The following is a 16732-nucleotide window of genomic DNA, read 5'->3' on the forward strand; positions in this document are numbered from 1 at the left end:
TGTATCTTCTACAACCCACTAAATCATTAAGAAGGGGTCAATAATATATTATTATTATTATAGTATGTGTATAGTATGTATAGTATGTATAGTATGTATAGTATGTGTTATGTAACCAGATATTGGCAAGACATCTATTGGATCAATAAATGCAATACGTCGTGCTGCATTTGCTCTGTGTGTATTGCGGGGGGGGGGGGGGGGGATTTAACTGTGGCAGTGCCAGGCACTCGCAGGCTTGGTGGCAGCACTGAGAGGCCACAGGTTGGCAGAGCTGTTGTGGAGAATGTTGACAGTATGAGTTGGAAGGGAGGGGGAAGGAGGGTTATTATCGGTCATGTGCAGTACTAGAGGCCGGGGAGAGGGAAGCAGAGTACAGCAGCTAAAGCACTCAATAACAGGCTGTACAATGAGCCATTCACAAACAGCACCAAGGCTAATCTGCCTTAACTTAACCGTGACACTGCCACCGCGTAACCCCTTACAGGCCACTACGCCACTTCATCTTGGGAATTCTGCAAAAATGTTCAGTTTTTCAGCTGTTCTGGGTTATCGGATATTCAGTTATACTCTTAGAATCATCAGCTTGGAGCAGGATCCGCCGTATTCTATTAACAGACATTTCGTAGAACAACTGTCAAAGAAAAGTTAAAACTTAACAGCAATATTATAATCATAAACAGAAGATGAGAAGCTGCCTATGAGAGCAATCTTGAGTGGAAGTGTCATACACGCAATGTCATTCCAGTTTTCTGTAGCATTCTGTTCCTTTTCTGAGATGTTCACACCTGTCTTTATTAGTGTACTTTATCGTGTGCTTTATCTCTCAACAAGTGATGATTTGCATTTTTTTATGATTCCAGTATAAATTCAACACAACAATGATAAAAAGGGATTTAAATGTGAAAAGTATGCGTCGCAGAGGCCCCAGCAACACGCAATCAACACACAGTCGCTTGTGGTGCGTTTTCATATGTGTTTAATAACAGCGAGATTAGCGGCAGGGAGTATGTACCCTGGGGCCAAATCAAAGGCTTTTCATCTAAGGCCAGCTGAGCACTGGAGAAACTTTTCTAAATCCCGACGAAAGTTTTGATTTTTGGCCATTTTTTTTTAAACATTCGCAGATGCAAAGATCTTTTCTCTTGCAGCAGAAACTATTTTTGTTACATATGTTACTAGATGGATACATTTCATATAAGGGTTCTTTTTCACACCTGCTCGATGACAGCATAGTGACGCAAGATTTCATGCCTGTGACTTTAAAATGATGAGCTTACCAGCATGACATTTAGCTAATAGTAGATGAGCGCATTCAACCTGACTTGCTCTGTAATGCTGAAGATATGGTAGCTTAGTGGTTAGCACACCTGCTTGATGGGCAGCATGGTGGCTCAGTGGTTCATACTTCTGCCTAGCAACACTTGGGTCGTCATTTCAAATCCCAGCCATGGCACCACCTGCCTGGAGTTTACATGTTCTCCCTTTGCCTGTGTGAGTTTCCTCCCACGCTCCAAAGACACGCTGGTGGGTAAATTGGCCCTAGTGGCTTGAAAAAGTATTCACACCCCTTGAAATTTTCCACAATTTCTCATGTTACAGCCAAAAACGCAAATGTATTTTATTGGGATTTTATGTGATAGACCAACAGAAAGTGGCACATAATTGTGAAGTGGAAGGAAAATGATAAATGGTTTTCCAATTTTTTTTTTTACAAATAAATATCTGAAAAGTGTGGTGTGCATTTGTATTCAGCCCCCTTTACTCTGATACCCCTAACTAAAAGCTAGTGGAACCAATTGCCTTAAGAAGTCACCTAATTAGTAAATAGAGTCAACCTGTGTGTAATTTAATCTCAGTAAATACAGCTGTTCTGTGAAGCCCTCAGAGGTTTGGTAGAGAACCTTAGTGAACAAACGGCATTATGAAGGCCAAGGAACACACCAGACAGGTCAGGGATAAAGTTGTGGAGAAGTTTAAAGCAGGGTTAGGTTATAAAAAAAATATTCCAGGCTTCGAACATCTTCGAATCCATCATCTGAAAATGGAAAGAGTATAGCACAACTGCAAACCTACCAAGACATGGCCGTCCTCCTAAACTGACAGGCCGGGCAAGGAGAACATTAATCAGAGAAGCAGCCAAGAGGTCCATGGTAACTCTGGAGGAGCTGCAGAGATCCACAGCTCAGGTGGGAGAATCTGTCCACAGGACAACTAGTCCTCCAGCCCTGTGAGCACCTCCAGTAGCTGTGATTTGCTATCATCAATCTACATAGGGTACCTATGTAGATTTTAAATTTGACCAGATACTGTATGTACTTAAAGAGGTTGTAAACCTCCCTTTACACTTTGTACCTATAGCTAAGTCTAGAATAAGGCTTACCGATAGGTGCTGTAAATATCTCCTAAACGTGCGCCGTTTAGGAGATACTTACAGTATACTGCGCCGATGATGTCATTGTCGCATGCGCTCTGAAGAAACTGGCACCCGTGCCGTTTCTTCAGTTGCGAGTGCCGTGACCGGCAGTGGCGCGAACCGGCGGCTCCCACGAGCATGCGCGGAAGTGACGTCACGAGGCTCCGGCCAGTCCCAGAAGGAAGAAGGGCAAACATGGATGTGGCCTGCAGTGGGGACGGCATGGGCTTCGTTTGCAGGTAAGTGTCACATTATGTCTTTACTTTGCAGGGGAGGAAGGAGATTTTTTTTTTAGCAAGGGTTTACTTCCTCTTTAAAAGGGATGTATGGGGTTTTCTTACCTAGCTGGATGTAGCATCGGCCCAATGCTGCATCTGTCCCCCAGTGCCTCTAACACACTGATAACCGAGCGATCGAATGCCGCCGATCGCTCAGCTCTCACAGCTCCCTGAGCAGAGAGCTGCTGACTGTCAGCAGCTCTCTGAAAATGAATGGTACTTTATAAATGCTTATATAAAATAAGAAGTTACATAGCTTGTCCAAGGCCAAGCTACTTCTTCAATCTTACTTTAAAAACACGGACAACAGTTTTTGGATTTTCAAAAATGCCTGATCAAAGGTTTCTCTTTTTTTTTTTTGCTGCCTGCCAACTGTCAGGTTAGGATAGGGCACAAACTATCCTAGTTTAGAAGTTTAGATCTTTGCTGCATGGTTTGGAACTTGAAGCTTGTGGTGAACACAGTGTTCCAACGTTTGTACAGATGTCCACTTACACTAACAGACCAGCATCTGTAGCAGCGTGGTGCAGGCACCCAGCAATGTGTCAAAAATTCGAACAGACCCCTGAAAATCTTCACAAACATCAGAACTTGGCCCGTGTTCTCGATTGTTCAACTCTTATTTTAATAGGAGCGCTGTGTGAACATGGGTCGGGGACGGACTGCAGCTTGTGGCAGATTCATTTTCAAGGGCAGAAGCTTTGTAAGAAGGATTAGATGAAGAATTCCAGAATAGCAGTTGTGGAATGCTAAAGCCTGGGGCATGAGTATTGTTCCTGTGTCTTAGTTACCCTTGTTATGGTTAACCCTTCGCAAGGTGAGCTACAGGCAAGGTTGTACAATGGTAGCTCGCTTTTCACTTATCTAGTAGTAGTTAGTCATGGAGTCATTAGTTCAAGGAAGATCACTGTACTAACATCGGATTGTTAGTACTGGATCTTCTCCTGAGCTCTTCAGTTTTTTTTTTGTCCAGCCCGCTGGGTTGAACAAAAAAAAACGAATAGGCTTTAGGCCTTTTTGCCAAGACGAGGGCAATTTTGTTTACCAGACTGCAAGGCCTAGCCATTAACTCGCACATTGGCAGCTTATTTAGTTTATCCATGTGTTTATCACTGCTTTTTTTTGTGTTTTTTTTTTTCACTCCATTGGCTGGAGGGTGTGAATCTTACCCTCTTACCCTGAAGTCTTGGGGGAAGATGTGTGGCCATTTAGGTTCCTTCCTTCCCAGTCTTGAGGGCCTCACTTTGGGAGAGCCCTCACCTAGTACTCTGTGGTTGGCTTTGACTGGTGGTAATGAGGAAAGGGGTCCACCAGGATTTTTGACAAATTGGACCAGAGTGTCCTTGCCCTGTCAGGAACCTTGTGCCCTGGAGGGTCAGGGAAGTCCTTCTTCGGGGACCATTGACACACCCTGTTAATTTTTTTGTGTGTGTATCACATGCACTTTTTTTGGTTCACTTGGTGTTTGTTTTTTGGGCACCATGTGCTCAAAAGAAGAAAAGTAGAAAAAATACCTGCCCTGAAATCTAAGTGGATTATGTGTGGCCATTGGGTTCTTTCCTTTGCTGTCTTGGGAAGGAAGGGGGAGAGTGCTGGTCTTGCTTTGGGAGAGCCCTCACCTACTACTTGGTGGTTGGCTTCAGTTAGCAATATGGAGAGGGGACCACAAGGCCTTTGTGCTAAGGGCCAGTGTGCCTCCTTGTCAGGAGCCTTGCAACTCTAAAGGTAAGGGAAGGGTCGTTCCTCTTCAGGAAGGGACCAGTGACACATTCCGTGCATAGTTTTAATTTACTTGATACTTCCGCACCCATCGCAGTCTAAAAAAAAAGTGGCTTTATAGTCATGCGGTAAGGCTGGGTGCATGTGTCCTATGACCCTGCTGATGCTACTCTTTATATCAGGGGTCTCAAACTGGTGGCCCTCCAGCTGTTGTGAAACTACAAGTCCCAGGAGGCATTGCAAGGCTGACAGTTACAAGCATGACTCCCACAGGCAGAGGCATGATGGGACTTGTAGCTTCGCAACAGCTGGAGGGCCGCTAGTTTGAGACCCCTGCTTTATATAGTTCTCTGTATTTCCAATTCATTACCCTTTACCATGATGGATTTCCGTATCGCAGCTGCTTTCTGTGTGTTCCCCAACTTGGAGGAATTGCAGAATTTCAGATGAAAGTAATTTCGGCCTCCCATTATGGATCCTGCCAAACACAAAAATGTTAATTGCCTCCAGAGTCTAGAGTCAAAAGACATTTGGGAAGATTTAAAGGGAACAAGTAATACTTCACATTCCCATCGCACACATTCCTGGATGAGCTCTCGAATTTGGGTGCTGTAGCAACAACCAGCTGGATACTGGTGCAAGTCACAGTGAAGATATTTGCCAGCACACCATGGAACGACATAAATAAGGTCCAAACGGGTCATTTATTGCATGATCACAACACAAGGAGAGTGCAACGTTTCAGAGTCACGTAGGACCCTTTCGTCAGGCATGTGACGAAGGGGTCCTACGTGACTCCAAAACGTTGCACTCTCCTTGTGTTGTGATCATGCAATAAATTACCCGTTTGGACGCAATTTATGTCGTTCCATGGTGTGCTGGCAAATATCTTCACTGATTTAAATAGAACATTGCCTTTCCACAGCTGGGTGTCTGCAACTCCTGTTTTTTTTTTATCTCTGATCCGACAAGTTCAAGCCTCATATCTCTAGGTATATATACACAAGGAACACTTGTCAAGTGTGTCAGCTGATGCTATTAGCACCTCTGCAGGTGAAGTTTATTACCCATAATGCACAGGGAAGGTATTTTTGGGCTTTGGTGAAAAGCTATTGCAAAGAGCCGCATTGCAAGTAAGGGCTCTGATATAGTAACCTGAGTGCCCAGCTGATCATACACTATACAACCTGATTGTACAATCTCCACGGGACCTTCTGTCATCTATGTATGTGTAAGGACTTGCTTTAATTTGTATCCATTTGTATCCATTCATGCAGGCCCTGTCTTTAGTCATAATTGTTGCTAGATCTAAAGGAGACTGTAAAATCGGATTGTAACATGTGGTGAGCTTAGGGTTTACCAAAGCTATACAGCCTGATGTGTTTGCAATTTTTTAGTTTTACATTTAAAAAAAAAAAAGATGGATTTGCTGTACTGAGAATACGGCAGCTCTGATAGAACTCTATTACTCCCCCCAAAGTTTAATAATAACACCATACTTCTAATGTAGAGTGACTGGCACTTCTCAGCTTTTCTAAGGAGAAGAAAGTATCCTAACGGGAGGAATAAAATACTGTCCGTCACATAGAACAAGAGATCCCGATTGGCTGAACTGGGATCACGGCATGCTGGTAGGGTCATGTCTCTGATTAATAAGTAACACTTCAAAGTCACTGATAACATTTAAACAATCTTTCCAGCTCAGGAACGAGCACACATGGCATTGGAGGGGGGGGGGGGGGATCGGTGGCTCAGCTGATTAGTTCTTGTTTGTCCAGTTTTCAGAGCGGAAAATGTTTGCAGCTTTTTAGAAAAGAAACAGGTGCAGCTGTTACCGCATCCCATAATCGGTTGGGTAAAGCCGTAAAAATCATATTCGGTTATTAGTAAGCCGGTTAATAACACCCGAGGCCGGGCCAAGGGGTAGGCAGAAGAGGCAGCTGCCTTGGGCACTTTAACGGGAGGGCGCAAAAAGGACAGGACCTGCAACTTATGCTAAAGGGTATGCATTTTGGCCCTTTCGCATTGGCTGCTAATGGACCTTGTACACTATAGGTTATATTTATGAAACTATTTGAAGAGCTATTTGCCCAATACAGAGAAATCTACTTCTTTGCCGTGTATAGCAGTGGTTCTCAACCATCAGGCCAGGGTCCTCCGCTGGGCCGCAGCCTCCTTGCTCCCGATCCTCCACCCAGCTTCAAATCCTCTAACCTCCCACAGTGCCCCCTGAAAGCCCTTAGCCCCCACAGTGCCTCCCCAGTTCTCTGTAGTGCCCCCTTACTTGCTGCAGAACCTCCAGCTCTTCACAGTGAATTGGCCACAACTTCCAACTGTGTCTCACAGTGTCCGACAACAGTACTGTATAACATAGGTGTGCGCAGCTTATTGCATTAGGGTGTGCACGCTAAAGTTCAAACACACATGAACGCCACCTGCTGTCACAGAAAGGGGGCTCTGATGGTGGGAGACAGTTGATTGAGAGCATATTATGGTACACCCTAAATACGGGTGTAACGTGTTCCTAAAGTTGAACCTAGACTTTAATATAATGGGGCATTTACACTGGTCACTGGCACCCCCAACCACCCACCTGGTGCTGCTCCTGGATAATACTAATGCACATGGGGTGATTAGGGTGTGCCCAGGCACACCCGGCACACCCTGTGCGCACGCCTATGCTGTATAAATATTTGTTTATAGCTGTTGGGGCACAGAATGCTTTGGAAGACATTACTGGGCCGTGGTCTCAATAAGTTGAGAACCCCTTGCCTATAGGCATGTGCCTACTGTGTCTAATGGTAAATCCGGTCCAAACTAAATGCCATTCAGTGAAGGTTAACATCTACAGGAATCGATATATTTGCATCATTACATTGGACCATCTTGGACCAATATAACTACGTACATACCGAACACGTGAGAAACCTCTAGAACAGGGGTCTTCAATCTATGGCCCTCCAGTTGTTCAGGACTTCAATTCCCATCATGCCTAGTCATGTCTGTGAATGTCAGAGTTTTACAATGCCTCATGGGAAGTGTAGTTCTGCAACAGCTGGAGGGCCGTAGTTTGAGGATCCCTGCTCTAGAAACTGGAAATCACTGAAATAGATGCCGCAATTTCAGTGAGCTTCTGGGTCCTGTGCTGTCCTGCTATATTGTGTACACAGGAGGTCACTTGCTTGGCACGGTCGTCATTCAGAGATCAGTTTTGCATTTTTTTCATTTAGTGCAAAGCATCCCCTGATTGGATGAGATGGCATGGTGACGTTACATTCTCCACCTCATCCAATCAGTGAATGCTTTGCATTCATCCAGAAATCATTCTCTGAATGGCGCCCAGTGGCCGACCTCCTGTGATTGCACTGCACTGCAGCCGCTTGGCACGGGACTCGGAAACTAGTGAACATCACTGGAGTAGAGGTGTCTATACAGTGATTTCCAGCTTTCTAATTTTTCTCAATGAATGCATAGCATTTGCTAATTTGACAAGGTGGAGAGCGTGGCGCCACTGCAGCATTTCATCCAATCAGAGACTGCTTTGCAGTCATTGAGAAAATACAAAGCGATCTCTGAATGGCTCTTGTGCGGAGCAGCCATCCTCCGGTGTTCACAGAGGAGCAGGGCAGCACAGGATCTGGAAGCTAGTGGAGATCACTGAAGTAGCGGTGTCTATATAGTGATTTCCAGCATCTAGAAGATCCCACAGGTATGGTAAATACATAGTTATATTGCTCCATGCTGGACCAATATACAGTGCCTTGAAAAAGTATTCACACCCCTTGAAATTTCCCACATTTTGTCATGTTACAACCAAAAACTTAAATGTATTGTTTGGGGGGTTTTATGTGATAGACCAACACAAAGTGGCACATAATTGTGAAGTGGAAGGAAAATCATAGATGGTTTTCCGAAATTTTTTACAAATAAATACCGGTATGTGAAAAGTGTGGCGAACATTTGTATTCAGCCCTCTTTACTCTGATACCCCTAACAAAAATCTAGTGGAACCAATTACCTTCAGAAGTCACCTAATTAGTAAATAGGATCCACCTGTGTGTAATTTAATCTCAGTATAAATAGGAGCTGTTCTGTGAAGCCCTCAGAGGTTTGGTAGAGAACCTTAGTGAACAAACAGCGTCATGAAGGCCAAGGAACACACCAGACAGGGATAAAGTTGTGGAGAAGTTTAAAGCAGGGTTAGGTTATAAAAAAAATATCCCAAGCTTTGAACATCTCATGGAGCTCTGTTCAATCCATCATCCGAAAATGGAAAGAGTATGGCACAACTGCAAACCTACCAAGACATGGCCGTCCACCTAAACTGACAGGCCAGGCAAGGAGAGCATTAATCAGAGAAGCAGCCAAGAGGTCCATGGTAACTCTGGAGGAGCTGCAGAGATCCACAGCTCAGGTGGGAGAATCTGTCCACAGGACAACTATTAGTCGCGCCCTCCACAAATCTGGTCTTTATGGAAGAGTGACAAGAAGAAAGTCATTGTTGAAAGAAAACCATAAGAAGTCCCGTTTACAGTTTGCAAGAAGCCATGTGGGGGGGACACAGCAAACATGTAGAAGAAGGTGCTCTGGTCAGATGAGACCAAAATTTAAATTTTTGGCCTAAAAGCATAACTCTATGTGTGGTGGAAAACTAACTCTGCACATCACACTGAACACACCATCCTCACCATGTTGTGGGGATGCTTTTCTTCAGCAGAGACAGGGAAGCTGGTCAGAGTTGATGGGAAGATGGATGGAGCCAAATACAGGGCAATCTTAGAAGAAAACCTGTAATGCCCTGTACACACGTCGGACATTGATCGGACTTTCCGACAACAAAATCCATGGATTTTTTCCGACTGATGTTGGCTCAAACTTGTCTTGCATACGGTCACACAAAGTTGTCGGAAAATCCAATCGTCCTGAACGTGGTGGCGTAAAACACGTATGTCGGGACCATAAACGGGGCAGTAGCCAATAGCTTTCGGCTCTAAATTTATTCTGAGCATGCGTGGCACTTTGTGCGTCGGATTTGTGTATACACGATCGGAATTTCCGACAACAGATTTTGTTGTCGGAAAATTTTATAGCAAGCTCTCAAACTTTGTGTGTCGGAAATTCCTATGGAAAATGTGTGATGGAGCCCACACACGGTCGGAATTTCCGACAACAAGGTCCTATCACACATTTTCCATCGGACAATCCTATCGTGTGTACAGGGCATTAGAGTCTGCAAAAGACTTGAGACTGGGATAGAAGTTCACCTACCAGCAGGACAACGAGCCTAAACATACAGCCAGAACTACAATGGAATGGTTTAGATCAAAGCATATTCATGTGTTAGAATGGCCCAGTCAAAGTCCAGACCTAAATCCTATTGAGAATCTGAGGCAAGACTTGAAAATTGCTGTTCACAGACGCTCTCCATCCAATCTGACAGAGCTTGAGCTATTGTGCAAAGAAGAATGGGCAAAAATGTCACTCTCTAGATGTGCAAAGCTGGTAGAGACATCCCCAAAAAGACTTGCAGCTGTAATTGCAGTGAAAGGCGGTTCTGCAAAGTATTGACTCAGGGGGGCGCCATACAAATGTACCCCACACTTTTTACATATTTATTTGTAAAAAATTTTGAAAACCATTTATCATTTTCCTTCCACAAAACTTTGTGTTGGTCTATCACATAAAATCCCAATAAAATACATTTACATTTTTGGTTGTAACATGACAAAATGTGGAACATTTCAAGGGGTATGAATACTTTTTCAAGGCACTGTAACTAAGTAAAATATCCATACCTGGAATCCTTCTTTGGGAATTGCTAGTAGAGCTTTATAGGCACACCAGTACACAATTTAAAATAAAATAACTTGAATGCATATGATAAAATTACACAAACAATAAAGCTTAAAATCCACGCTATTCACAACAGTAATCACCACTATAACATCAAACTATCGCATTGCATAAAATAGAACTCATGCTATACGGTAAGGTTGTCGCAGCGTGCTTGATGTATTGTAAAGTTGTGGCGTAGTATAACTTGGCTCGCTCTGCACGTTGTGCGCTGAGTGCTTCTTCAAAAGCTTAAGGCAACTATTATGTGTAAAAAGAAAGAGAACATAAACAGCATATATATATAACATAGATATCTTAAACATATAAATATCACAAAGATATGAGACATAAAAGTGAAATATTCCACTGGAATTCTTCTTTAACTTTATTTGATCAATAACAGTTATATGAAATAAATACAGTCTGTGCTGCTGCAAAGCAACCAATCAGAACCCAGATTTCATTGACAATGCCCACCCGGCTACGATAAGCGGATCAAAAGCCGCACTCAGATTTTTAATTTTGCACATTTTGCAAATTCTTCAGATTTTTTAATTTATTTTTTTCCGTTTGACCCGTTGAGATGAAAACAATGTTTTGCCGCGTTCTTCTTTAACTTGAACTCAGCAGAGGCTGACCCTGGAAACCGGGGGGGGGGGGGGAGGCTAGGGTTAAGGCCAATCTATAACCCTCCATTGACTATTCATGTTCAGGATCAGCGGTGTTAGCATGAAGAATTGGGGCCTGTGCTGGAGGCAACATGACTGGGGTTTTCATACATGCACAGTCACGGCCCTCATATGATGAGGGGGGGATGACTGGTACTCTTGTAATGCTCGCAATTTTTCTCAGAAAGGCCCCTTTATCTGTGCTCCCCAGTGGAGCCAGCAATCTCGCCCTGTGCGTGGAGCTGATAGCCAGTTCCAGCTCGGTCCGTATGTCCCTGCATCAAGCCGTCTCATTAACAAGACATTCCTCCTTTCATTTACCGCTTTTTGGGGCCAAAGGGAATAACGATACAGAATGTACTCAGAGTTCTCCTGGCTGCTGTAAGCAGCGATGACTTCTAGAGTTTATTTAAAGGGAACCTGGCTCCAAGAAGTGAGAGCTTTGACATGCAGCAGGTCCCCCCGCCATATAAAGAAATGTTTTTGTTGGTTCTGTGAGTGGCCGGAATAATGTTCCAGTATGAAATTCACTCTCAGTGTGACTTTTACTAAATGAAATAAAAAAAAAAAGGCGTCCAGCCAAAACTTGTTTTCTTTGTTTTTTGGTTGAGTAGGGAAGGGTCAGAATTCCTGTTGGGTTTTTATACGGGACTCCATTAATGGGATTTACTCACTTCCTGTCCTGCATATAATGCTTTACCAGATGGGAAGTAAGGGTAAAGCTGGTAGACATGTGTAGAATTCGTTTTGTTCCGAATTCGTTTTTTAAGAAATTTCGACAAATTTGTTCATTCGGAAATATCCAAATTAACGAAAACCCGTTTAACTAATTTTTCCAACTATTCCTAAATTTGAAAATTCGTAAATTTGGAAATTCAGAAATTCGAGCAGTAATCAGCCCTGCCTTGGGTTTTCTGTGGACTACAGAACACCTCTGTTATAGAGACGAGTAGAGTGGGAGGTATTTTGTAGTTTTAACACTCTTCTTGTCCTATGGTGATAATGCTGCTGTTCCATGGATACATTACAGTAGAGTGAGGGTGCGTTGTTGACCTGGGACAGGAAGTGTGTTACTAGCAGGATCACCAGGTTAATATTAAGAAAAAAATATGCACACACTACATCTAAGGACTAATAAGCTACAATATTTACTTGGGTTGGGCTGATATTTACTTGGTTTACTGCTGAAGAGCACAGAACATTGACTGGATTATCGTCGTTTGTTATCACCCTATTTGACATATATGCTTTTTTTCTTTTTCAGAGTCCCCACCCACTTTTGCCACTTTGCTTATGCCGCTGGGACCTTCTCAGAAGCTCCTCTAGGAATGGTGGATCATTTGCTTCTTAGAGATGAGTGCTTTTCAACCAATCCATCTGCTGTTGGTTTCACCACCGACATGTTAATGGGTGGAAGGGTCTACCAGATGTTGCCTTCCCCCACCTCGGAGGATGATAGTGACTCTTCCAGCTTTCGATCCTGTTCCAGTCCGGACTCTCAAGTCCTAAGCTCCAGTTATGGCAGCACTTCTAGCGCCGAAAGCCAGGATAGCATTCTAGACTACCTTCTGTCTCAAACTTCTTTGAGCAACACCTCATTGTCTTGGTGGGACAAAAGAAATCAACAGACAATGGTCAAAGAGGAGTTCTTCAGAGTCCCGGAGTTTGGGGTGGACTTAGAGGAGACACCATTGTTTCATCCCACCTTGGATGAAATCCAGGAGTTTCTGGAGGAAAAAATGAGCACAGACTTCAAGGCCGAAACTCAACATGAAGTTAGAGAGCTGAGGAACTGTGGTCATTTGTTTTCTGAGCAGCTCAAACAGACCCCTATGGTGGTCGCCAATAATATGAGAGAGGATACAAATGAGGAGTCCAAAAGCTTTTCACAAGAAGAGTCTAGCAGTAAATGCTCAGGCACTCTCGCTGTGGAGGGTGGGATACCTGTTATACTTCAGATCCAGCCTCTAGAGATCAAACAAGAGTCAAACACCAGCCAAGCCTCACCAACACAGTTTCCAGAGAATATTAAAGTGGCCCAACTTCTGGTCAACATCCAAGGCCAGACGTTTGCACTGGTTCCACAGCTGGTCCAGTCATCAAATTTGTCCTCTAAATTTGTCCGTATCGCCCCAGTACCCATTGCTGCTAAACCCATGGGCCCTGGAGGTGGAGCTCAGGGACAATCTGGGCACATGTCGGGTCAGAAATTCCAAAAAAACCCAGCTGCTGAACTGATAAAAATGCATAAATGTTCCTTTCCTGGATGTACCAAAATGTATACCAAGAGCAGTCATCTCAAAGCTCACCTACGGAGACATACTGGGGAAAAGCCCTTTGCTTGTACTTGGCCTGGCTGTGGTTGGAGGTCAGTATCATTTTTAAAAATCCTTTTGCCAATGTTTAGCACTTTAATGAAAACGTTCAAAAGTTCTTTATGGTGTACCTGTGATGTTGATTGCTGGACCCCTACTAACCAGCATGGCAAGTATAAAGAAGAATGTAAGCACAGAGATCTTACCAGGGAAGTCCCTGAGAGAATTTGGGAAACCATTGTTGATAGACTTTTAGAGAATTTGGACCTCTGTCTGGTTCTAATTGCTTAGATTTAACAATACTTTCCAGGCTGTCATGCAATCGCGATGGTATAGGGGCTGCTAGGCAATCAGGGGCGCTGTCAATAATCTATTGCAAGTGCAAGCCACAACACCATGTGCATGAAAGATTATTTACTAAAGTCCCATATATGACCAAACTAACATTTTGGAGACATGGGGTTCCCTGATCTGTTTTGTCAACTTGATAAAGAGGACCATTGGTTTGGTCTCACATGGAACTTCAGTACACCTTTTTTCATGCGCATGGTGCACTGACCTTTTCACCCAATGGTTGTTAATGCTGCCCCCTCTCTCTTCCTGTCCTGCATAACACCCAAACAGCAACTAAACCAAGATGGAGAGATTCCCCTTCATGTCCTGTCTTATTGACACAACAGGAAGTGAGGTTAAATCTTCCCTGCAGAGATAAAGGTGCAATAGTGGACCTATAAGGTGCAATAAGATCCAATAATGGTTCTAAAGCTGGTCATACATGAATCAAAATTGTGCTTGTTCAGCAGGAACTGACAAATTTTGATCCATGTATGGCCACTGTGGTTGAACAGAGGTTGATTTACTGACTTCTGACTTCTGTTCACCCACCCTGTTGGATTTTAGCTGCTCAATCAGCGCTGCAGGTTATCTATTGCAGTGCCAATCTGTGTATTTTGATGGTGGGTAATTCTCCCTGCTGTCAGGATACAATGACACAGTGGGGAGGATTAGCTCATCCACCTCAATGGGGGATGGGGGAATCGGGTCAGTTTTTTTTTTTTTTCGTTCAACCTGCTGGTTGAATGGAAAAAAAATATTCATCTATGGCCAGCTTAACTCCTTCAACCTTTATCCAAAAAAAGGACAGAAAAAAACATGCCTGGAACCCCACTTTGTGAGGAAGGCCTTCTCAATGACTCCATTGCTGGACCCCTTCTGTTAAAACAACTGGGAGAGAATTGGCCCCATCAATGGAATAACTTTAATAATTACCTTTAGTATACAAATTCAGATTCCAGGGGTGTGTGAATAGAGTACAAGAGTAAATCAATAGTACTTTCCCTTATAATACACATACCGAACAGATAATTGCTCTGGGTGTGTTGGAGAGGATACATGTGTTTGTAACCTGTAGTAAACTCTCAGTGTTGTTGTATTAACAGGATCAGATTAGATCTGCTTTTGCCTGCATCCTTACAACCTGTTATAACATGTGACCTGTAATGTCAGGGAACATGGTATTCTAGTGACTCATAAGTGACTTTAATTCCCGAGATGACAGCAACCTGCCAATTCATTGACTTTCAAGGTTTGTCTTTGAAAAGTGAAGGCAGTTGTAGGGCGGTCAGTGCTCATGCCTAACATGACCAAGCTTAACATCTGCCAAAAATAGGGGCCGCGTGATGTGTAACTTAAATAAACTGCAGAATGGACTTGTGGTGGAGACAGGTTACACAAATTACTGTACAGATCTCCTGACCGGTGGTATGGATTTTCAGCCTGCAAGGTCAGGCGTGACTGTAAAGTCATTCTTACGCAGGTTGTGGTCTTGCGAATAATTGTCTATGACTTAAACACCATGTGGACCTCAGTGTGGCAAATTTCAATTATCTGTTTTATGGTCAATCATATGTATAGCTAAGTTTATAAGGATAGTTCTGCTGAGTTAATCACAATAATGTCATGATGCATGGATATTTTTTAAAGGACCTCAGATCATTACATATCTCATTGTCAAGGGTGCAAGTATGGTGGGCACAACTTTTGGGCCTGTAATAGTTGATGAGCATAGGGCTTGATTTACTAAACATGGAGAGTGCAAAATCTGGTGTAGCTGTGTATGGTAGCCAAATTAGCTTCTTTCTAACTTTAGCTTGATCAATTAAGCTTTGACAAAAAAAAAAAAAAAAAAAACGGAAGCTGGGAAGCTGATTGGTTTCTCTGCGGAGCTGCACCAGATTTTGCACTCTCCAGTTTTAGTAAATCAACTCCATAATGTCATGACGCATGGACATTTTTTTTAAAGGATCTCGGGTCATTATATATCTCATGATCGATTATGGTGGGCAAGTATGGTGGGCACAACTGCTCTTAGGCCTGTGATAGTTCTGCTGAGTTGATGGACATAATGTCATGATGCATGGACATTTTTTTTAAAGGACCTTTGGTCATTACATATCTTATTGTCAAGGGTGTAAGTATGGTGGGCACAACTGCTTATGGGCATGTGACCATGACTTCTACTACTCTACTACCCTAGCTCATAAGGTATCCACATCCCACTTGATATGAACCTTTATATCTGAATATCTGTAAACTCTGCCCAACCAAGAAAGCCATCCCCTACAGTTGCCAACTGGCTATCATACCCATTCTATATAGGCAAAAATATCTGAACAACCCACAAATGATTTGAGCTTAGGTGTTTCTAGTGAAAGGTAGTAATAATGCTACAGCATCCAAAGAGGTTTTAGACATTTGTGCACTTCCAACCTTATGGTAACAGTTTGGAGAGGGCCCTTTTATGTTCCATGACTGTACCCCTGTGCACAAAGCCAGCTCCATGGGTTGATGAGTCTGGTGTAGAGAAACTTGAGTGGCCTACACAATGCCCTGACCTCAGCCCTATTGAACACATTTAGGATACATTTGAATGCTGATTATGAGCCAGGTCTTCTCATCCACCATCAGTGCCTGACCTTACAAATGTTCATTTGGCTGAATGGGGACAAATTCCCACAAACTTATTCAAAAATATTGAGGAGAACCTTCCTAGCAGTGTGGAGACTGTAATAAATGCAAAGTTGGGTCAACTCCAAAGTTTTGTTTTTGGAGTGGATTGTCCAACAAACTTTTACGGGTGTGATTGTGAGGTTTTTGGCCAACTGTTCTGTCAGAATTCCCAGAACTTGCAAGGTACATATATACATTATATTGTCAAAAGTATTGGGCTGCCTTTACACACACACAAACTTTGATGGCTCTGTGCACTAGTCCGAATCATTTGGTGGAGGGGGGATTATGGTGTGGGATTGTTTTTCAGGAGTTGGGCTTGGACCCTTAGTTCCAGTGAAGGGAACTCTTAAGGCGTCAGCATACCAAGACATTTTGGACAATTACATGCTCCCAACTTTGTGGGAACAGTTTGGGGATGGCCCCTTCCTGTTCCAACATGACTGTGCACCAGTGCACAGAGCAAGGTCCATAAAGACATGGATGAGTGAG

At 43.3% G+C, this 16732-nt stretch overlaps 1 protein-coding gene across 3 annotated transcripts in view; it reads left to right on the top strand.

The window, feature by feature from the left end:
* KLF15 (KLF transcription factor 15) overlaps positions 1-16732 on the top strand; it is a 53123-nt gene that overhangs the window by 25099 nt on the left and 11292 nt on the right. For 2 of the 3 annotated variants that reach the window (XM_073591946.1, XM_073591944.1), the window contains exon 2: positions 12181-13284. In XM_073591946.1, coding sequence (XP_073448047.1) covers positions 12245-13284 — 1040 coding nt within the window. In that variant the 5' untranslated portion in view covers positions 12181-12244. Of the gene's footprint in view, positions 1-863; positions 962-12180; positions 13285-16732 lie in introns of all 3 variants that reach the window. The other variant, XM_073591945.1, reaches the window with a different exon arrangement.

This window comes from Aquarana catesbeiana, linkage group LG07, assembly GCF_042186555.1.
Source record: "Aquarana catesbeiana isolate 2022-GZ linkage group LG07, ASM4218655v1, whole genome shotgun sequence".
NCBI classification, from domain to species: Eukaryota; Metazoa; Chordata; class Amphibia; order Anura; family Ranidae; genus Aquarana; species Aquarana catesbeiana.